Genomic DNA, 22,015 nt, shown 5'->3' on the forward strand with positions numbered 1-22,015 from the left:
ATAGGCACAGATGTTAGCCCTGGGCCAGTCTTTCTCAGCAAAAAAGAGGAGGATTGGCATGGATGTTAGCTCAGGGCTTATCTTCCTCACAAAAAAAAACAAAAAACCATACACACGAAGCAGGATTGTCTTGATAATCAAACGAGATAATTCAGCAGTAACCCAAGTAAATCACAAGGCTCCTCGAGTCCAGTCTTTACTCACATCTCTCACAGAGCATCAAAGGAGATGCAATCCATGATCCAGAGAAATAGGCATGAAAAATTCTCTTTTCCCCAATTCCTTTCAGGCTGCAATTTCTATACTATCCACCTGACCTCCAAGTCTCTTCTCTTTTTCACTACCCCACCCCATCTCCAAATTTTCTCTAATATTCTGAGCCATATGTACATTCCTCTTTCTCCATCTCACTATACTTTCACCTCCACATACCACTCTCTCAACCTGCCACAATTTTGTCAATTATGCATCACAAAAAAACAGAAACTAAGCTAGAAAAATAAAATCATACCATCCTAAAATTTTGTAAATGGAGAAAGGCTGAGAGAGTAAGGACAAAAATAATTTTATGGATTGAGAGAATGTGGAGAAGGCTTGGAACACACACTCAATAATAAATTTGCCCCATTACCCTTGTAATATGTTCAGCATTATTTCTGGTGCATAGTACATTCCCAATAAATACAGGCAGCTATTATTATCATAATTTTATTTTGGCAATAATAATGGTGATGATATTCATCATTACTTTCACAGGACAAGGCATATAAGAGGCACCACATAAAATGTAGCTGTTATTGTTCATTGACATTATTGATTGATATTATTCATTATAGATATTATTCATTTTTGATGTTGTTGTGAATCTCAGAAAGTTTGTTAATGACTTTCATAGGTCTACCATCCACCCCTTTCTTAATTCTTACCCATCATAACAATCCTTCTTTACTCTTTTCTTCCTATTCGCAGGTTATAACCATCGGCACTGGACCCCTACCACCAGCAGTGAGTATTCAAAACTGTGCAACTTCAATGCCTACTAGACCCTTACTCACCAGAGTGTATTTTTCAGGAGAGAAACTACCAATGCCCCCTCCCTAAGTGCCTGGCTACAGCCTCAGAGCAGCCCCTAACCCACCCAAGTTCTTGCTCTGAGTCAAAACAGAAGCCCAAATTCCAATGAAGAGCTTCTGCCTCACATTCCTTCAGGATGGGACTCAATCATCTTTCCTGTATCTTTTTTCTCAGCTCCAGTGACTTCTACATTCTCTCCAGAATCTTCCACATCTCTGTCCCCCATCCTCAGCTCTACAGATAGGAACCTGCTCTCTGGGACCTATGCAACTTCAACCCTGTATGGTCTGGTCCCTGTTAACCACCCAGCCTCAGCCTGCCCGGCTCATTCTCTCCCTCACTCTCTAAACTCTGCTCTCATCAGACGGTGGTCGGTTCTTCTAGTGTCCTAACCTCTGTCTGACCTTTATACTAGCTATTCCTGGAGATTAGCTATGCCTGGCACCTTATTGCCTTCCAAATCTCAGCTCAACCATCACCTTCTCAGAAAGACCTTCCTAGACCATCTTATATGAAGTAGCACTTCTCCTGAATACACGCCTGGCCCACAGGTTTTCTCTGTCAAATCACCATGGTATTTCTTTCATGGAATTTACTACTATTTGCTTTATTCAGTCTTTATGTATTTGTCACTTGGAGCTGAGCACCGAGTCCACACTCGCTTTATCTTCATTGCTTGGGCGAATGGATGGATATAGCAATCTCTGTATATGTCCACGTTTGTGGATTCTATTTGAACATCCAGAAAATCATTCAGGATCTTAGTCATGAGTTTGATTCTTGTCCTGTTTCCTCATCTTGCCCAGATGTGGGTCTGAGGGCTCTTGAGTCTCCAGGAACCTGATATAGGGGCTTGATTTATGCTGTAAAAGCTGTCTTGGGGCTGGCCCCATGGCATAGTGGTTAAGTTTGGGGCACTCTGCTTCAGTGACCCAGGTTTGTGGGTTCAGATCCCAGGCATGGACCTACATCACTCATCAGCCATGCTGTGGTGGTGACCCATATACAGAATAGAGGAATATTGGCACAGATGTTAGCTCACAGTGAATCTTCAACAACAACTACAACAAAAAAAAAAAAAAAAAAAAAAGCTGTCTTACCCAAGCCCTTAAGATTTATTTTAAAAAATGAGTCTATGTGTCTTTTTCATGCTTATATCGTAACCCAAACTGGGCATCCCTGGCCCTTAACCCTGCCTTGTGAGTCTGGAGTTATGGGATACAATCTGGTGTCCTGTAATTAGAATTCTGCCTTCAAACATTCTGTGTTTTGTGAGTCAAGACACTGCAAACTTTCTACATGCTTTAGAAAGGATGCACATTCTCCACTTCCTCACTGCTCTATCCTGATCAATTCAGCCATTTATGTAACATGACTAGCTCCTGCAGGCTTTTAAATATGTGACATGTGCTATAAACCAAGTCATTCCATGATTGGTGATGTCGTTTTATTCTAGATACCTTCAAGATTTGTTTTTCATCTTTAGCTTTGAGCAGCTTGATTATAATGTGTATGGGCATGGTTTTCTTTGAGTTTATCCCGTTTGGGATTTTCTAAGCTCCTAAATCTGAAAAGGACGTTTTCAAGAAATTTGGGAAGGTTTCAGCCACTATTTCTTCAACAATTTTTTCTGCACTAATCTCTTTCTCTCATTCTGGTCCTCCAATGAAATGATATTGTCCCATGGATCCCTGAGGCTCTGTTTATTTTTTTTATCAATCTTTTTTTTCTCTGTCTTTCAGATGTAATAATTTCTTTTCATGTATCTCCCAAATCACTGACCCTTTTCTCTATCATCTCCTTTCTGCCCATCAAGTGAATTTTTTATCTCAGATACTGCATGTTTTAGTTCTAAAACTTCCATTTGATTCTTTTTTATATAGTTTCAATTTCTTTACTGAGAAATTCTATCTTTACATTTATTTCAAGTGTGTTTACATTTACCTCATGGATCATAGTTATAACAGCTGCTTTAAAGTCAGTGCCTGATAATTCCAACATCTGGGTTACCTTGGAGTTTGTGTCTATCAACTCTCTTTCCCTTGAGGATTGAATACATTTTTTTTCTGGTTCTTTGTATGTCAAGTAATTTTAGACAATATCTTAGGCATTGTAAATGTTATGTTTGCATAGACTCCAGGTCCTGTTATCCTCTTGGGAATGTTTTTATTGTTTTTGTTTGTTTTAGCGAGTAATCAGTTCTCTTCTCTCTGGCCTACAGAAGCCCCATTTCCTAGTTCCATTTAACCAGAAATATGGGATTTCTATCATAACTTTATCTTTACCTATGCCCTTACTCTCTCATACACAGCTCTATGACTGGGATCAGCCCACAGAATAAATCTATGAGAGAAAATAGGGATAAAAAGAATAAAACATATCCTTGTGCAGTCACTTCTCCAAGTTTTGACTGTTCTCCACAATCTACCTGTTTTTGTTTACTTTTCGGCATCCTGGGTAGTTGCTTTTCATATTTTGTCTAATAGTTTTAATTGTAATCAATGACAGAGATAGGCTGTAATGGACTTAGTCTACCTTGCCCAGAGTCTTAATGCATTTAATCTTAATGGATTCATTTAACCCAAACCCTAGGAGATAGCTACTACCATTATCACCATTCTATAGAGGATAAAATTGAGGCACAGTGATGTTACGTATCTTGTCCAGTCAACCATCTAATAAGTAACAGAGCTGGGATTCAAATTCAGACATCCAAGCTCCAGGGCCTACGTCCCAATCTTTATATCATAGGGGAGATGTGGATTTTCTGGGGGGAAATACATTGATTTTTTTATGTATATTATTGTTTCTTATAATTTTTAATTATGGTAAAATACACATAACATAAAATTTAGCATCTTGACTATTTTTAAGTGTACCTTTCAGTAGTGTTAACCATATTTACACTGTGCAACCAATCTGCAGAACCTTTTCATCTTACAAAACTAAAACTCTATACCCATTAAACAACAATCCCTATTTCCCCTTCCCCCCAGCCCCTGCCAACCACCATTCAACTTTCTGTCTTTACAAATTTTACTACTCTAGATACCTCATATAATATTGTATGTGGAATCTTACAGTATTTGTCTTTTTGTGACTGGCTTGTTTCACTTAGCATAATGTCCTCAAGGTTCATCCATATCGTAACGTGTCAGAATTCTCTTCCTTTTTAGGGCTAAATAATATTCCATTGTATGGATATATCACATTTTGTTTATCCTTTCATCTGTTGATGGACACTTGGTTTGCTTTCACCTTTTGGCCATTGTAAACAGCGCTGCTATGAACATGTGTGTACAAACAGAAACATACCTATTTTTGAGCCAAAGAGACATTGTAGCTGTGTCATTTCTTTGTCTTTGGGACTTTGGACAATTTATTTTCTCTGAGCCTCAGTTTCCCCATCTGTAAAATGGAACTGATAAGACTTACCTCTCATGGTTGTGGTGAGGGTGAGCTGGGATGCTGTAGATGAAGCACCCAGCACAAAGGCTAGCACATGGTGCTCACAGATGAGATATGTGGAGGGTACAGTCATCCAGCCTATTGATTCTTCATACTCTAATCCCAGGCTGACAATTCCTTTATTTTTCATACTGGGGCACTTTTGAGAAAGAAAAGGGGGTTGAAATTAATATTTGCACGAGTGTAACATGATCGTCCAGGGAAAATCAGGAGATGTGGCCACTCCATCTAAAATCCACTCTTCAAAGATGCTTAATGAAGCTGAAGCAAGGGTCATTCTCATAGGGGGAACAGCCTTGACCACTCAGCAGCTGCACATTTTCTCATGGAGAAGTCAGAAGACTAAGGGAGATCTCTGCCCCAGGGGGCAGCAGAGTGGCTTTACTTCTCTTCCTCCCACCAAAATGTCTACCGATTGTTTGCCTTTAGACATATTTGGCTGAAAAGTGTTGAGGTTCTTTTTCCAGCTAAAATCATCCATTCAATATGAAGACCCCTCCCCCTCTCTAAGTTCGTCTGGATCCAAGGGAGACACAAGTGGGACATCTTAAACCTGATTCGCTGGACATTGAGGCTAAGGTGACAACACTGGACCCGTCGCTTACAGCCATTGCAGCCAGAGATCATAATGAACTCCCTCTCTGCCTTTCCTGCAGCAGGTGTGAGCCCTTCTCTGGTACCCTTCACCCTGAACTTCACCATCACCAGCCTGCACTACACAGAGGACATGAGGCCCCCAGGATCTGAGCTGTTCAACACCACGGAGAGGATCTTGAATCACCTGGTGAGAGACCCTCCAATGTCTGCTCTTGTCCTGCCCAGCCCTGTGACCCATCTACTCACCTCCCCCTCTTTCATCCCCAGCTCAGACCCTTGTTCCAGAACACCAGTATTGGGCCCCTGTATTCTGGCTGCAAATTGACCTTGCTCAGGTGAGACCTTCAGAGTAGACGTGAAGGCAATATATGGGGGAGGTGACCACCAGCTGGGCCCTAACTCCTGCACCCACAATTCCAGGGACAGCTGACCACCAGTTCCCACTCTGCCTCACATTTTGTTCTTGACCAGAAAATGCAGAATCCCCTTAGTCTCTCCTTCCCAGGAGATAAGGTTGAACTTTCCAGAAAGACGTTTTTTCTGGAACTCATCTAGAAAACAGTTAGTCATTCATGTCAGCTTCATCACGACAGAGCAGTAGTGATAGAACCAGGAGTGATTTTGCTCCCCAGGGGATATTTGGAAATCTCTGGAGACGTTTTTGTTGTTACAGCTCAAGGGTGGGGGTTGCTACCAGCATCTAGTGACTAAGGCCAGGGATGCTGCTAAATGTCCTACAATGCACAGGACAGTCTCCCAGGGCGAAGAATTATCTGACCCGAAATGGCCATGATGCCAAGGTTGAAAAACCTTGCTCTAGAGGATGCACACTTCTATCTCCTGCTTTTGTCACATTTTGGCTAATGATTGGCCTGTCCGTAATACCTAGCAAGCCCTCCCTTCTCCTACTATCGCCCAGCAATAACCAAATCTTGCTTTCTGACCAAGCAGAGGTGGACTTGGGATGTCTGCCCACCCCCAGAGGGATTACTGAGCAGTAAAGCACAGTGGTTATACAGTTTTATTTGGGGTCTGACAGTTTTATTTGGGGTCTGACATGACTATGTTCAAATCCTAGCTCCCCTACTTCCAGGCTGTGTGACTCTGACAAGTTAACGAATATCTCTGCACCTCAGCCTCCCCACCTGTCAATCAGAGGTGCTCAATGTGCTTTTCTGCATAAAAAATTCAGCCCATGATCCTGCTGGATGGTGACTTGGGCTGGATCCTGTTGGGAGATTCTCCTGCCTGGGCTGGCTCAGCTGATCTCAAATGAGGCTCATTTATGTGTCTGCAGTCAGCTGCTGGCTGGAGGACCTTGGTTCTCCTCCACATTTTCTCATCCTCCAGCAGGCTGGCTTGGGCTCATGCACATGTTCAGAGTTCCAAGAGCAACAAGAATTGGCAAGCCCTAGTGCACATGTGCTTTCCAAGGCTCTGCTTACTCACATTTGCTAACGTCCCTTGGTCAATGCCAGTCATGTGGCCAAGCCAAGATTCAAGTGATGGGCAAATAGACTTCACTTCTGACTGGCAGGAAGAATTTGTAGTCTTTTGTGTAAGCACAAAAAGCAGTAAGGATTAAAATGAAAGGTGCTTAGCAAAGCACCTAACTTATAGAAAACATGCAGTGAATTATTCACAGCCCTTCTTAGACCTAGGTACTGAGAATGACTCCAGCATGTGGGAACTCCCACATGTGCACTTGGGTCACCTTACTCCTAGCTTGATGTCTCCCAGTTATGGACTTTTTGTCTGAGGATGGAATGCCCCCTGCTCCAAAAATACTCAACATTGTCCTCCAACCGTGATGCTATGTTTTCCCCTTTCCACTGGCCCTGAGATGTTTCTGAATCTGGGATACCACACAGTCCCATCCCCACCTCCACCCTAGGCTGCCTGCTTGGCCTCAGTGTTGCCTTCAAAAAGGTCAGTCTCTCTCATTGCAATGTCTATTCACACCAAGAATGTTGGTCCTCTTAATACCCAATAAAAATGACTCCCTTTTATTGAGCACTTACTAGTGCTAAGTGCTGTGAGATCTGTCTTATTACTTCATTTGAGAGATGAAAAAATGAGCCACAGAGAGATTGAGAGACTTAGCCAGAGTCACCCAGCAATTGAGTAGCATAGCTTGGATTTAAGTAATTTCATGTTGCTTTCTTTCACCTTGTCAAATTCCCAGATTCCTTCTTTCCACCCAGCCTGTCACGCTTTTGTTGTTAGGATGTGTGTAGCCTTGTTATGATTGACAATTTTAAAGTTTAGCACAAATATCAACACTGGGAGATGCTACATCCTCTGCATTCAGGGATCTTGGCTGTCCTATTAATTTCCAACCCTCCCCTGGCACCAAGGCCATTCCAGGCTGCCCACCAGGCCTCCTGCTTTCTGTGTCCCCTCCCTCAGTGAGGCCTTTCAGGGCTCCTGCCTGGAGTCCCCACCTCCCTATCCCTGTGTCCCTCCCTGCCCAGGCCTGAGAAAGATGGAACAGCCACTGGAGTTGATGCCGTCTGCACTCACCTTCCTGACCCTGTGAGCTCTAAGCTAGACAGAGAGAGGCTGTACAGGGAGCTGAGCCATGAGACCCTTGGTGTCACCCAGCTGAGCTCCTTCACCCTGGACAAGGACAGCCTCTATGTCAATGGTGAGCATCCTTTTAGTAGCCACAAATTGAAGCTGAGAATCTGCCCCCAGAAGGGATGTGGACTCTCCAGTTTTCCCCAGGACTCATCCTATGTATCACGTTCCACCTGAGCAATCTCCCTGATGACTCGAGGGCCCCCAAGGCCCTCCAGTTTGAAAATCCCTCTCTTCCCTTTGCGTCTCCGCATCCAGGGACATGATTTGTACACTTGTCTGAGGCACAAAAGCCTTTCTCCAGACAGATGAAAGAGAATATCCCTCTGTTTGAAGCCAATGGCAATTCAAGAATCTGGCTATTCATCTTTCTCCCCACCACCATCTCAAAATCCCCTCTAGACCCTGAGAAGCACAGTTAGCAAACCCATGTTCTAGAAATGTTGGTATAGTTATCATCTCAAATAAATTGCAAGCCCCTGAAGACAGGGACTGGGTCTTTGGTTTCTCAGCCCTTTAGGAGCAAGATATAGTTGCTCCTAAATCATAACGATGGAACTGTACAGACTTGAAGTCTCAGTTGGGGGTGGGAGCTAGTGGGCCTTGGGATTATCTTGGACAGGCTTGCATCCCAATGCTGTCTCTTTTTCTCATTGCAGGTTACACCCATCAGACCTCAGCCCCTACCCCCAGTGGTGAGTACTCAGGACCCTGATGACCATGTACTCTGGGCCCCTTGTGGACAGCAACCGATCCCCCCACTCCAGGGCCTCGGTGGCAGAAGAAGCCAGAGGACCTGTCACCCCCCCTACATTCAATGGCTCAGACTGGAAAGAAAAGATGTACACAGTGGCATCCATACCCCACTCCGAATCCCCATTCTCACTTTAAATCATTTCTCTTCAGCTACTGTGACCTCCGTGCTCTTCCCACGGACCTCAGTGGTGCCAGCCCACTTCTCCAGCTCCACAGGTAGGTGATTTCTCTCTCCAACACCTTCTAGGAAGTCAAGGTATTCAGCCTCCAAGCTAGGACCCGGGAGTTGCAGAGAGAAGCTGCGTGAGGGAACCTGGAGCTGCCACGGGCACCCTCTGCTCTGCTCTCAATTCCTCAAGAGCAGGGGATGGGACCTCCTCATCTGTCCAGTTCTGTTGACCTTGGGAAATTTACTTACCCTCTTGGTGCCTCAGTTTCCTCACCTGCCCAGTGGGAATAATAATACTTCATAAAGTCATTGTGAAGGTTGAATGAGAATGTCTGTAGGAACATTTAGCACAGGGACTACCGGGGAATTTAGTTCGACAAATATTTATTGGGCATGTGTTCTGTGCTAAGCAGAGGAGATAAGATGTTAAGTCAGGTGTGTCCCTCCCCCTATCAAGTTTACATTGTATTGAGAGAGACCGAAATTGAACATGCAATTACAATTGATAATAATTATAAAAGATAACCGTGTTGGTTGGCGCTTGCTATGTGCCAGGCTGTGTGCTGTTCCTTTTTTTTATTTTTAACCTTTTATTTTGAAAAAAATATAGATTCACAGGAAGTTGCAAAAAATAGTACAGCATTCCCTATATCCTCCACCCAGTTTTTCCTCAATCCTTAACATCTGTCACAACTGTAATACAATACCAAAATCAGGAAGTTAATTGACATTGTTAAAATCTACAGACCTCATATTTCACTAGTTTTACATGTCTGTGTGTGTGTGTGTGTGTGTAGTTTTATGACATTTTATCACATAGGCAAATTTTTGTAACCACCACTGCAATCCAGATACAGAACTGTTCCGTCACCACAAAGATCTCCCTCATGCTGCTCTTTCATAAATCACACTCACCCAGCCCAACCTCTGGCAACCACTCACCTGTTCTCTGTCTCTATAATTTTGTTATTTTGAGACTGTTATATCAACGGAATCACACAACATGCGACCTTTGGGGATTGACTTTTTTCATTCAGCATAATGCCCTTGAAAAGCGCTCATTTCTTTGACAAACAGCCATTTAACCTCCATAATTTCCCTACAAAGTATGACTCTCCTCATTTTACAGTTAAAGAAATGGAGGTACAAACAGGTTGAGTAACATGCCTCTGGTCACATGGCTGGGAAGGGGCTGAGAGGGGATTTGAAACGAACATAGCATTTACCATTTTAACCATTTTTAGGTGTACATTCACAGGGTTGTGCAACCATCACCATTTCTAGGACTTTTTCACCATCCCAAACAGAAACTATGTAGCCATTAAACACCAAATCCCCATAACCCCCACCCCTAGCCCTTGGTAACCTCTAGTCTACTTTCTGTCTCTATGAATTTGTCTATTCTAGGTACCTCATGTAAGGGGAATGATACAATATTTGTCCTTTTGTGTTTGGTTTATTTCACTTAGTATAATGTTTTCAAGGTTCATCCATGTTGTGTCATGTATCAGAAGTTCCTTCCTTTCTGTGGCTGAATACTATTCCATTGTATGGATATACCATATTTTACTTATCCATTCATCTGTTGATGGAAACTTAGGTTGTTTCTGCTTTTTGGCTATTGTGAATGCTGCTGCTATGGACATTTGTGTTCAAGTATCTGACTCCCTGTTTTCAGTTCTTTGGGGTATTTACCTACCAGTGAAATTGCTAGATCGCATGGTAATCCTATGTTTTAACCTTTTGAGGAACCACTAAACTGTTTTCCATCACAGCTCCACCAGCTTTCCCACCAAAAATGCAAAAGAGTTCCCATTTCTCCACATCCTTGCCAACACTTGTTATTTTCCTTTTTCTTTTTTTTTAACAATAGCTGTCCTAATGGATGTGCATGCTACTGCATTTAACAGCATCTTGCTTTCCTCCTTATCTAGCCCTGTCTTTGGTCCTAAAATAGCCCATCCACCTACTTTGAACCCTGCTTCCTCAGATCTGGACCCTCCATCTCTGTCCCCAGAAGTGGTCTTAGAGCCCAGACCAGGTCTGACTCAGACATGGCCTCCTTTTTCCTTCCCCTCCTGCAGCAGCAATCCCTTTCCTGGTTCAGTTCACCCTCAACATCACCATCACCAATCTGCACTATGAGAAGGACATGCAGCGCCCTGGCTCCTGGAAATTCAACAGCACAGAGAGGATCCTGCAGGGTCTGGTGAGAACCCCGCCCACCGGTGCCAGACCCACCCACTTCACTCACCACCCACCCACTAGCGGCAACCCCCCCCCCCCGCATTCCACCCATGCCCCGCCCATACCACCTCTTCCCTATTCACCTCACCAATGCCCGAGCTTCTCCTGGCCTCCCTCAACGGTTCCTCCTCACCTCCCCTCTCCTTTCTCACAGCTCAAAGGCTTGTTCAAGAATAGTAGTCTGGGATTCCTCTATTCAGGCTGCAGACTAAGCTCACTCAGGTGAGACCCTCCCCAAAAACATAACCTAACAGGAGAGTGGGACCCTAACCTATGGACTCCCTGACTTTGTCCATACTTGGAACAACCACTGCTTATGGATGCCAACCATCAACAATGACAACAATAATACCGGCAGCGAACAATTCCTGAGACCCAAAGCACTGTGCTATTACTTTACATTTGATCTCATCAGTCCTCTCAACAGCCTTATGAAGCAGGAACAGAAGGTGTAACTGAGGCTCAGAGGGAGCAAATAGTTGTGCACGTCACACAGAGCAACCCGGCATTTCGAGTTCTGGATCCAAACTCCTAGCCCTTAAGCAGCATTGCCTTCTCTGCCCCCATATATAATTAATATATATATATAATTTATATACATAGAATATATATAAGTATATATTATATATGTACAAAGTATAGCTATATATATAAAGTATATATATACATGAAGTACAGGTATAATTATATATTATACCTTATCTATCTTTCTAATATATATATACATACATATTAGGTGTAGGTATAATAGATATTATATATACCATAATTATGTAAAATTAGATATAATATACAATACAATAATATAGAATATAAAATTTAAAATAAATATAGAATATAAAATTTAAAATAAATATATAACAAATATTATATTTGTACATTAAATATATATTTGTATATCTATATATTTATATCATATATATTATATTAATATTATATATAATTGTGTTATATGTAATATATAGTATAATAATAATTGTGGGAATTGAGCAATACAGCCCATAGGGATGCTTTGAGGATTAAATGACACAATCATGAATACAAAGTGCTGGACATGTTGCATACTAAGTATGTAATAGAGGGTAGTTGTTATTATGGGAGGTCGACCATCCATGGTCCTGGCACATGGGAGCCCCTTTCTCTCCAATAATAGTGTGTGACTGGGTAGGTGGGTAGGTGGGTCAATGTCCTGTAGCTGCAGATGGGTGCTGAGACATAGAGACTTTCCTTTGGACAAGTCACGCTTTCAGAGACCCACTAAAAAGGCTTCTCTCTCAGGCCACTTAGTCCCTTGAGTCTCTTTAGAAATGTCCCAGCCCTGATGGTATGTAGGATCTAGAGAAGGTGACTTTTGCCTTCTTATCCCTCCATTTGAAAACTGCAACTCTCTGCAGGAAAATATCATCAGCTATGCTGTGGTCACATGTTGTAGGGCCATTGTCACCCATTACAGCATGACCCCAGGCACCTTGTTGTGTCCATCAAAACCTGCGATGGGACTTGGATGTCATGGCTTCATTTGGCATCTTCCAGGATTGTTCACCCCCATCAATAGCACCTTCTCTGTATCTGTCACTCACCCAGTGCTTTCAGAGGCTTCTCTCCCAGGCATGCAGGAAGCCTGGAGTTCTGTGGTATCCTAGTTATTTGTTTGTCGAGGGCATCTCCCTGAAGGCAGAAACTTCCTTGTAAACTAGGACTTCCCAAGATTCTGCCTTAAGGGCTGGCAGAGAGAGGGAGGGAATGATGAAGAGATGGAAAGGTAGTTGAACCAACCGTGTGGAGGTTCTTATCCAGGCCTGAGAAGGACGGGACAGCCACCAGAATGGATGCCATCTGCACACATCGTTCTGACCCTGAAGGCCCTGGACCAGACAGAGAGCAGCTGTACTGGGAGCTCAGCAAGATGACCCATGGTGTCACCCGGATGGGCCCCTACACCCTGGACAGGAACAGCCTCTATGTCAATGGTGAGCAGCTGTTCTGTGGTCGGAGTCTTTTCCTCCTCACTGGGCGGCCTCTGCTCTCTAACTTGAGATCACACCCCATCTGGCCCGTAGGGGCTTGGCTATGTGCTCTGGATGTGCTGATTCACGTCTGGACCTTATGGTTTTTTCTTCATCTTGGACTGACTTCACCCTCAGGGCCTTGTCTCATGATGTGTGGGTGCTGATAGAGAATCCCCAACAGTCTCTGCCCCATGAAACCCCCTCCATTGCACCAGGGTATCCCTGACCCCTATTTGGTCCCCCACCTCTCCCTTAACCCTGACCCACAATCCTCCCTCCTTCTCGCTACAGGTTTCACCCATCAGAGTTCTGCACTTATCAGCAGCAGTGAGTATTCCGCTGATGTCCAATGCCCCCCGTACCAGGCAGGGAGGAAGCTGACCCCTCCTCAGGCACACTTATGTCCTCTCCAGGAGGGAAGGAGCTCCTGGGAGGGCACAAGTTATTTACCCTCCCTTCTGCCCTACTCCCAGAGAGAATCCCAGCTCAAGTCCCACATGCAGCAAGCCCAATACATAGTCTCTCCTGCTGGCATTTCTGCCATGTGAGTGCCTTTCTGTTTTCACTGATGAGGGCTTTTCCTCAGCTCCTGAGACCTCAACCGTGGACCTAGGAACCTCTGGGACTCCATCCTCCTCCTCCAGCCCCACAGGTAAGTATCAATCAATGGCGCATCTGTTAGAGAGTGCCTGAGGAACGTGAACATCTCTGACATTAACCACTCAAATAAAGATGAAAATCATAGTAAATCTAATGATAGAGTCAACCCACAACCTTTATTGAGCACCTACTCTGTACCAGGCCCTGGGGATACAGCAGGGAACATGGAACAGAAAAAAATCGCTGTCTCGTAGAACTTATATTATTGTGATGATGATGATGATGATGAAAATGATGATGGTGGTGGTGGTGATGATAATGATGATGATGGTGACACTGGTGGTAATGATAATGATGCTGATGATGGTAATGGTGGTGGTGGTGATGATGGTAGTGATGATGATGATAATGATAGCAGTGATGATGACAATAATGACAGTGATGGTGAAGGTGGTGGTGATGATGATGGTGATGGTGACACTGGTGGTAATGATAATGATGCTGATGATGGTAATGGTGGTGGTGTGGATGATGGGGATGATGATGGAGGTGGTGATGATGATGATAATGATAGTAGTGATGATGGTGATGATGATAATAATGATAGCGATGATGAAGGTGGTGGTGGTGATGGTAATGATGGTTATGGTGATGATGATGGTGGTAATGTTGATAGTGATGATGGTGATGATGACAATAATGATGGTTATGGTGACAATGATGGTGATGATAATGATGGTGATGACGGTGATTGTGAAGGTGATGATAGCGATGGTGACAGTGATGATGATAGTGATCAGAAAGAAAACAGACAATATCTCATATTTTTGAGTACTGAATATGCACCAAGTGCTATGCTCAGCATCTAACTAGTATTATTTAATATGGTTTTTTAAAAACTTTCTATCATTATAGGCAAGGAAGGCATGGGAACCTTTTATTTATCACTCACTTTAAATTCTGCTGCTTACTTTAAAATAATTCGTATATTTATTAATAAATGCAAACTCTTAGGTTTTCTCTGCTTTTGAACATTTTTTTTTCTGTTGACCCCAATATTGAGTAAATCTGCTGCATGGAGCAATTGTGTCTTACTCCTTTGTGCTTCCTTGGTGTCTACCACAGTGCCTTGTGCATAGTAGGTCTACAGGAAATATGTGGATTCTCCCAGGAAAGGAAGGGATGAAATATGCTTTTTTGTAATGTGTGGAAACAGTCCTTCCTTGACCTGGTTCAAATCTTTAATGATTCTGTTAGATTCTAACCAGGACAACTGTATGGCATTTGTGCCAACACTCCCTATTCTCTCATCCATGGCAGACATCACTAATGATAATAGCATCCATTCTTTCTGAGCTCAAAACAGCTCCAGAATCCTTACCAACAAAACACTCCAGGCAGTCACTACCAATTCAATTGAAGTTGTCACAGGATTCTGGGACAGAATTCAAGGAAATTAGGTCCCCTGATGATGCACAAAAGGCTCTTTGGTTTTCTTGGAAGGCATCTGTGAGTTGGAAGGCTCAGCTTAGGCTCAGCTGGGTCATGACTGAGAACACCAGTTTGATCCAAGCTTCATCACACTTGTTAACTAGCTTCCTGTTAGGTTCAGCCAATGGGAGGCATTGGTAGGACAGTGATGGGCAGGGCAGGAAAAGAGCCAGGATATTTCTTCACCTCTCTCTGCTTCCTGTAGCATCTCCAGCAGGGGCTGTGTCTCCTCCATGGTCTCAACAATCTTGGTATGCCATTCTCTCATCCCTTTGTCCCATCAGCCCTATGGGGCTAGAGGCTTCTTGATTTTGCTAATGTCTATGCTACCTTTTCAGGTTTAAAAAAATATTTTTACATTAAACATTTCTTAGAAATATTAATTTTTTATAAATATAAAATTTATATTTTTATATTAAATTCATCTTATTGAAATACCTGACATAAGTTCTATTTTCCTAACTAGAAATATGTGTGCCCAGTGCCCTGATGATGCCTCACACATACCTGGTGCTCAATAAATATTTGTTTAACAAATGAATGAATGAACTAAAATTATAACTAGGAATCTGAGGCCTAAGTCTGGTCACATAACTGGGCCTATATAGGGAAAGTCTGGGGGTCACATTAGGTACCCCAAAATTGGAGCTCTTGGGAGAAGAACCCATTCCGTATACCAAGAGCTGTTGGGCATGACTTAAACAGTGGTCCTTGCCTGCTTTGGATCAAGAACCAAGCTGGATCGAGCCCTCTGGTGGAGAGACTGAGACCTCATATGTGTGAGGGTGAGGGGAGGCTGGAAGAGGGCCTGGACAGAGAGCCATAGCAGGCTCAAGACAGGTTCTCTTATCTGTCTCCCCTGTTGCAGCCACAAGCCCTACCCTGGTGCCATTTACCCTCAACTTTACCATCATGAATATGCAGTACATGCCAGACATGGGACATCCAGGATCTGCAAAGTTCAACATGACAGAGAAGGTCCTGCAGCACACTGTAAGAGTCCTGCTGCCCACTCCTCCTCACCCCTGCGTGGCCCCCTCTCCTTCTCCTGCTTACCACCCTCTCCTTCCTCCCCAGCTCGGTTCTTTGTTCAAGAATATCAGTATCGGCCCATTGTATTATGGCTGCAGACTGACCTCACTCAGGTGAGACACCGAGGCATGGATGCTCATATCTCATGCCTCTGTTAATTTAAAAGGTAATTTGCCTGTTATTTTACCCTCAAAATAAGTTTGTTCGGAAATAGCCAAAGGAATTGCAACTAAGGATGTGCATGCTATGGCAAACCATAGGCAGAGCCAGAGAACAAGGGAAGGATGCTGCCGTTATGGAGAAAAGGGGGAGTAGGGAGGAGCTGTTCTAAAAGAAAATCCATTGGGGGAAAGTAACAGTTCATGGTGGTTTCTCATTGGCTGAGCCGTGGAGTTTCACATTGGCTGGGCTGTTGCCAGGTAGGGAGAGAAATCTTCCTTCAGTAGTACAATAGTTGTACTTCCTGTCAGAGATGCAAGTATCTGTCTCCTTCTGTTTGGAGTAATTGACGATGTGTGATAGGGCATGAGAGCTCCCCCTACAGGCCATCCTGACTCCACTTTAGTTGAGGTTTCTCTTGTTCAATTCACACCTCCCAGATTCACTTCCTCTCCTCCACCCCATCCGTGATCCCCACCTGCCCAGTGTAGCAGGCTCTGGGCACCTGTGATGCTGCATCTACTGAGCCCTCTCCCAGTTCCTGTCTTCCCAGGCTTCTGTTCTTTCTTCCTTCAGGTCCCAAAGAAGGTGTGGAACATCTCCCAAGAGTTAATGCTTTGCAATTTCCAAAATTATTCTGTATGGAGGAAAATTTTTAAATAAAACATGGATAGGCCTTGGGGCTGTTAACCCACATTAACCTTAACCCACATTTAAGGTGTTCAAAGGTGATGCAAGATCTTGGGGCTTCCCCACCTGGTACCCACCCCCGCCCTGCCTTGGCCTAATCTGGGAGTGAGGTGCCAAGAGGCTGGAACATGGATGATGAACAAACATTGTGTCAACTTGAGTCCCAATTCACCTTCTTCATCTATTGATCTTTTATATTTTGTCTCCCTTTTCTTTCTTTTTCCTTCTTTCTTTCTTCCTTCCTTTCTTCTTTCCTTCCTTCCTTTCTTTCTTTTTCTAAGGAAGGTGATTTCAGCTGCGTGGCTTTTACAGATTATCGTTCTTGCAAGTCTCCCTCATCATCAGTCCTGCATATGTCCCCATCCCCGTGTTCCTCCCTCCTCAGGTCCAGGAAGGATGGATTAGCCACCAGAGTGGACACCATCTGCACCTACCGCTCTAAGCCCACAAGCACTGGGCTGGATAGAGAGCGTCTGTACTGGGAGCTGAGCCATGAGACCCATGGCATCACCCAGCTGGGATCCTTCACCCTGGACAGGAATAGCCTTTATGTCAATGGTGAGTGGAAGTGATTCTTGCAGGGTCTCCTCCTGCTTCCCCGTGGGTCTCCCTGCGGACTGTGTGCTCTGTGCTCATGACACATGTTCTGGATCCCCTGTCCTCTCGGGTGTGAGGAGGATTTGAGCTTGTCCCAAACTGGCCTGCACCTTTGGTTCTTTCCCTCAAGAAGACGCATACATTCACAGCTTTTCTGGAGATATATTGAGGGATCAGACACTCAGAGAAGTGAGGAGGGACAGATTGGCAGAGGGATGGACCACAGATGACCTGATAGAGAAATTCTTCCCTGTGCTCCAGTAGCATTCTCTGGGGTTTGTCTATAGGGTCTGCACTTTGAGGGTGCTCTATAAATACTACTTAAATAAATAGATTCAAAGAAACTCAAAGAGCCCCAGATTCTTGCCACTTCCTCCCATCCCCCATCCTTATAACTTTTCATTTTCTTTCTCCCTCTCTTTCTTCAGGATACACCCATCAGGCCCTGACCTCCACCCCCAGCGGTAAGTAGTAATTTGGGTCCTAGCATTGTGTTGCCCTGGGGTCCATTTCCCCTCCCTGCTGTCCCTACTCTGGCCTTTCCCCACCTTCACTCCCCAGTTCAGAAAAGACAAGCTTGGCACAGACCTGAGGCTGAAAAAGAAAAGGGTCTTAAGGTCCCATGATGAGTTCTTTTTGGCTGAGGATGCCTATGGAGACGCCCTCCCTTCTCCATATTTGCCTCACTGTGTTTTCTTCTCAGTTGCTGTGGCCTCTACCATTTCCCCAGCAACTTCAGCGACCCCAGTCCCTGTCTCCATAGGTAGGAGCTTCCTCTCTGGGATTTCTCTCTGCAAAGGTCTCCTGCACTTGGCCAGTGGGAGGTATCATGTGGAGAGCCACACCCATTCATTCATTCATTCATGCCTTTGATAAGTATTTATTTAGCACTTACTGTATAAAAGGCCCTGGTCATGCAGCAGTAAACAGAATAGAAAGGGCCCTGGTCTTTGATGGGCTTCCAGCAAGAAAAACAGAGAATGAAGAATTGAGTGTACAAATAAGTATTGAATTGCAATCAGCATGGTCTTGGGGTGAGTTTTGCAGGTATGAGTGGAGGGCTTCTCTCTCTTGGGTACTTCATTTTCCTTTCCAGGAAAGAAGGGAACAACATAAGCTACATATGTACCTAAAAAAATGCCCTCTTACAGGTCCTGGTCCAGGACTTGAGCAGACTCTGATTGGGCAAAGGGTCAGCTTTCCATTCCTGGCCTCCCGCTGGCCCATGGTAGATTTCCATACGACCCATCGACCCTGCTAAGGGCCCTAGATGAGCCATCATTACCACTGTCTTACTTGAGTCTCTAGTCAGTCATTAGCTAGGGCATCCTGAGGGCATTCTGACCACTTACCACTCAGGCCAGAACGAGCCGCCACTGTAGGCAGGACCTGCCCATGGTCCCAGTGGAGGGTTAGGGGCACAAACTCTGGGACCACAATGCCTGGGTTCAAACTATGCTCTGCTATTCATAGATTGTGTGACTTGGGGCAAATTACTTAACCTTCCTTGGGCTCAGTTTTCACACCAGTAAAATGGGGATAAGAATACTATCTCCTTCCAAAGAGTTTCCCTCAAGGTTTAAAAGTAAGTGAAGCGCTTAAAACAGGGGCTGACTCATAAAAACGCAATGTAAGCGTTTCTTCAAACAAATTTTTAAAAGTCAATAAATAGGTGGATCTCAGAGAAACAACTGGGTTAAAAAAAAAAAAAAAAAAAACCTTAGGAAAAGAGAATGTCTGTCTAGATTTTAGCCAACCAAAGGATCAGATATGTCTGCTTCCTGCTTGATGATGCTTTTACCTCTATAGTGCAATTTTTCATACTCATCCCCAGTGCCCCTCAGTTAATGCTGATGTCTGGGATCTCCTCCCTCTGGAAACTGCCCATCTTGGAGGAAGACCCTCCCAATGCATGTAGACATGCATGTGGGATGATGCCCCATGCGTAGGCTCACCCAGCACAGGGTAGGTTCAGTGGGTGTGTCTCTCTCACCTCCACTGCAGCCACTGGTCCTGCTCTGTTGCCCTTTACTCTCAACGTCACCATCACTAACTTGCACTTTGAGGAAGACATGCGTCGCCCTGGTTCCTGGAAGTTCAACACCACGGAGAGAGTCCTGCAGGGCTTGGTGAGAGCCCCGCCCACCGGCGCACGCCCCGCCCACTGATGCAAGCCCCACCCACCTAGTCTCTGCCACGCCCACCGAAGCAGATCCGACCCACCACCCTTGTCCCCATAGATGCAAGCCCCGCCCATTGATCCCAGCCCTACCCGGCTCACTTCTGCCCTGCCCCCAACCCTTCAGATTTCCTACTCTCGCCCCTCTCCCGCCTCTACAGCTCCAACCTTTGTTCAAGAACACTAGTGTGGGCCCCCTGTACTCTGGCTGCCAACTGACCCTGCTCAGGTGAGACATCGGAATAGCCCGCTAAGGCTGCCTCAGTTGCTCCCAGACCCAAGGAGTTTGTTCCACTTCCTTCTTACTCTTCTGCTTCCTTCCTTCTCTGTCAAATCCTCAGCAGAAATGGAATTCAGGAAGCACTGGCTCTAGGACCAACACCTCTTCTGATTATAAACCCCCCAACTGTCTCCAGATCTGGCCAAGTCCGATAGCAGGATTCAGACCCTAGCTGGTCATCCTTCTGAGTTGCCTCCTCCCCTCCCTTTGATCAATGAGGGCATTTGCTTTAGGTTTTCAGTTCTGTCCCCAGGATTTCTCTCAAGACAAACGTTCCTTTTCCACTGGCTTTAATCCCAAATTCCAGCTCTTCACCTATCTTAACTGTGAGCTATCCTGTCCCCATGCCGTGAGGAAGCAGGTTTCGAACTTGCAAATTAGCAAAAATTCTCCCACCTACTTACTCTGTTCGTGGTCCCAGGCTGGCTGAAAGTCGGTGCACTCAGAGAATCTAAGTCTGGGTTCTCACCTCTCTACCAGCCTTCTCATTTCCTCTCTCCCCTTCCTGTCTTGCCCCTAGGGATCTCAGGACCCCTCCCTAGGGACTCCATTTATTGTCCTCCCCCTTACCGCCCCTCTTCAGGCCTGAGAAGAATGGGGCAGCCACCAGAATGGATGCTGTCTGTACCCACCACCCTGACCCTTTGGGCCCCGGACTGGACAGAGAGCAGCTGTACCGGGACCTGAGCCAGCTGACCCATGGTGTCACTCAGCTGGGCCCCTACACCCTGGACCAGGACAGTCTCTACATCAATGGTAAGGGGTTGCCATCTTTTTTTGCATTTCAACATGTCCCGCATCCTCCCCCTCCATTCTTCCCTTTCTCTCATCCTGCCTCCTCCTCACCCTATCTCCCTCTACCTGTGCAGGTTACACCCACCAGACCCAGGCCACCACTCCCAGCAGTGAGTATTCTGAGGCTTCTGAAGTCTCCACAACACTCCATCTGAGTCCCAGTCCCTATAAATGGAAGACGGCAGGAGCCCACTGCCATGGACTCATTTCAACATTTAATGAATGTTTTGTGTGTGTGTGTTTCCCCCCACTTTTTATTATGAAATCTTCCTCTATTTTATATGTGGGTTGCTGCCACAGCATGGCCGCCAACAAGTGATGTAGGTCCGCGCCTGGGAGCTGAACCCGGGCCAGCGAAGTGGAGCATGCTCAACTTAACCATTAGACCATGGGGCCAGCCCCTCCCTATCCTGTTTTTTATCATGACATTGACCTTTAAGGACATCAGAACAGATTCTGGCTTTGTCTGCTTTCTTTATATATACTCTTGAATCAGAATATACTTGAGAGGAATTCTTCATAAAATAAGTCTTATTAAGTGACTCATTAAATTGGAAAAAAATGTTATTTGCCAAATTGCTCCTCATGCAAATTCTCAAATGAGAAATAAACCTGTCCAGGAGAGTCCTCAAAGGTTCCCTGGTAGGAGTAAGAAACTGGCTCAAGCCAAGACAAGCTTACGGTCTTTAACTCTCCATTTCTCACCTAGTCTTACACCAGCTCAAGTCCGCATAGGGGTTTTGGGGGATTTCGGAGTTGATTAAAGAAAAGGATATGACCACTAGATGGCAGTAGCACACGCAAGCTTTATTGGGCCAGCTTTGATAGGTTTGTGTGTAGGGGAGATCCCTCACAGCATGACACCTTTAAGAGGTCATGGTGAGGTTATGGTGTGGGGGTCACTACTCAGAAAGGGAGAAGGGCAAGGGAACTCCCAGGGCAGGAGGGGATCATCTAGGTGATGTCACTCAGCTGCCTGGCAGAGTCTCTGAGTTAGACAGCTCCAAAGGGCAGCAGTGGCTTAGGCTCTTTATAGCCACAAGGTTTATCCTTTTTATGGCCATCAGATGTTGGGTGCAGTTTCATGGGGCATGCAAAGCAGGCAGGCTCAAAATGGCTAAAATCTGCTTGTTTGGGCTATGTTTAAAACAACTGGATGTGTAATCATGAGTTTGGTCCTGGCAGGCTTTTGAGCTAATGGATCCCAGCCTGCTGTGAAGAAATAAATGATTTTGGGGCTAATATACAGGCTCCACCTTTGGCTCATTTATATAACACCCAGACACCACCAT

General features: G+C 44.9%; 1 protein-coding gene across 1 annotated transcript in view; it reads left to right on the forward strand.

Annotated features, from left to right (window-relative positions):
* LOC101388001 (mucin-16) overlaps nt 1-22,015 on the forward strand; it is an 80,328-nt gene that overhangs the window by 23,977 nt on the left and 34,336 nt on the right. Inside the window, exons 12-30 of the mRNA XM_087425286.1 lie at nt 970-1,005; nt 5,199-5,326; nt 5,407-5,474; nt 7,614-7,786; nt 8,379-8,414; nt 8,626-8,691; nt 10,729-10,853; nt 11,046-11,113; nt 12,689-12,861; nt 13,192-13,227; nt 13,487-13,552; nt 15,860-15,984; nt 16,069-16,136; nt 17,258-17,430; nt 17,898-17,933; nt 19,474-19,598; nt 19,810-19,877; nt 20,512-20,684; nt 20,798-20,833. Of these exons, the coding sequence (XP_087281412.1) occupies nt 970-1,005; nt 5,199-5,326; nt 5,407-5,474; nt 7,614-7,786; nt 8,379-8,414; nt 8,626-8,691; nt 10,729-10,853; nt 11,046-11,113; nt 12,689-12,861; nt 13,192-13,227; nt 13,487-13,552; nt 15,860-15,984; nt 16,069-16,136; nt 17,258-17,430; nt 17,898-17,933; nt 19,474-19,598; nt 19,810-19,877; nt 20,512-20,684; nt 20,798-20,833 (1,779 nt within the window). The remainder of the gene's footprint in view (nt 1-969; nt 1,006-5,198; nt 5,327-5,406; nt 5,475-7,613; nt 7,787-8,378; nt 8,415-8,625; nt 8,692-10,728; nt 10,854-11,045; nt 11,114-12,688; nt 12,862-13,191; nt 13,228-13,486; nt 13,553-15,859; nt 15,985-16,068; nt 16,137-17,257; nt 17,431-17,897; nt 17,934-19,473; nt 19,599-19,809; nt 19,878-20,511; nt 20,685-20,797; nt 20,834-22,015) is intronic.

This window comes from Ceratotherium simum, chromosome 39 (assembly GCF_057802395.1).
Source record: "Ceratotherium simum simum isolate JZ-2026a chromosome 39, ASM5780239v1, whole genome shotgun sequence".
In the NCBI taxonomy this organism is placed as follows: Eukaryota; Metazoa; Chordata; class Mammalia; order Perissodactyla; family Rhinocerotidae; genus Ceratotherium; species Ceratotherium simum.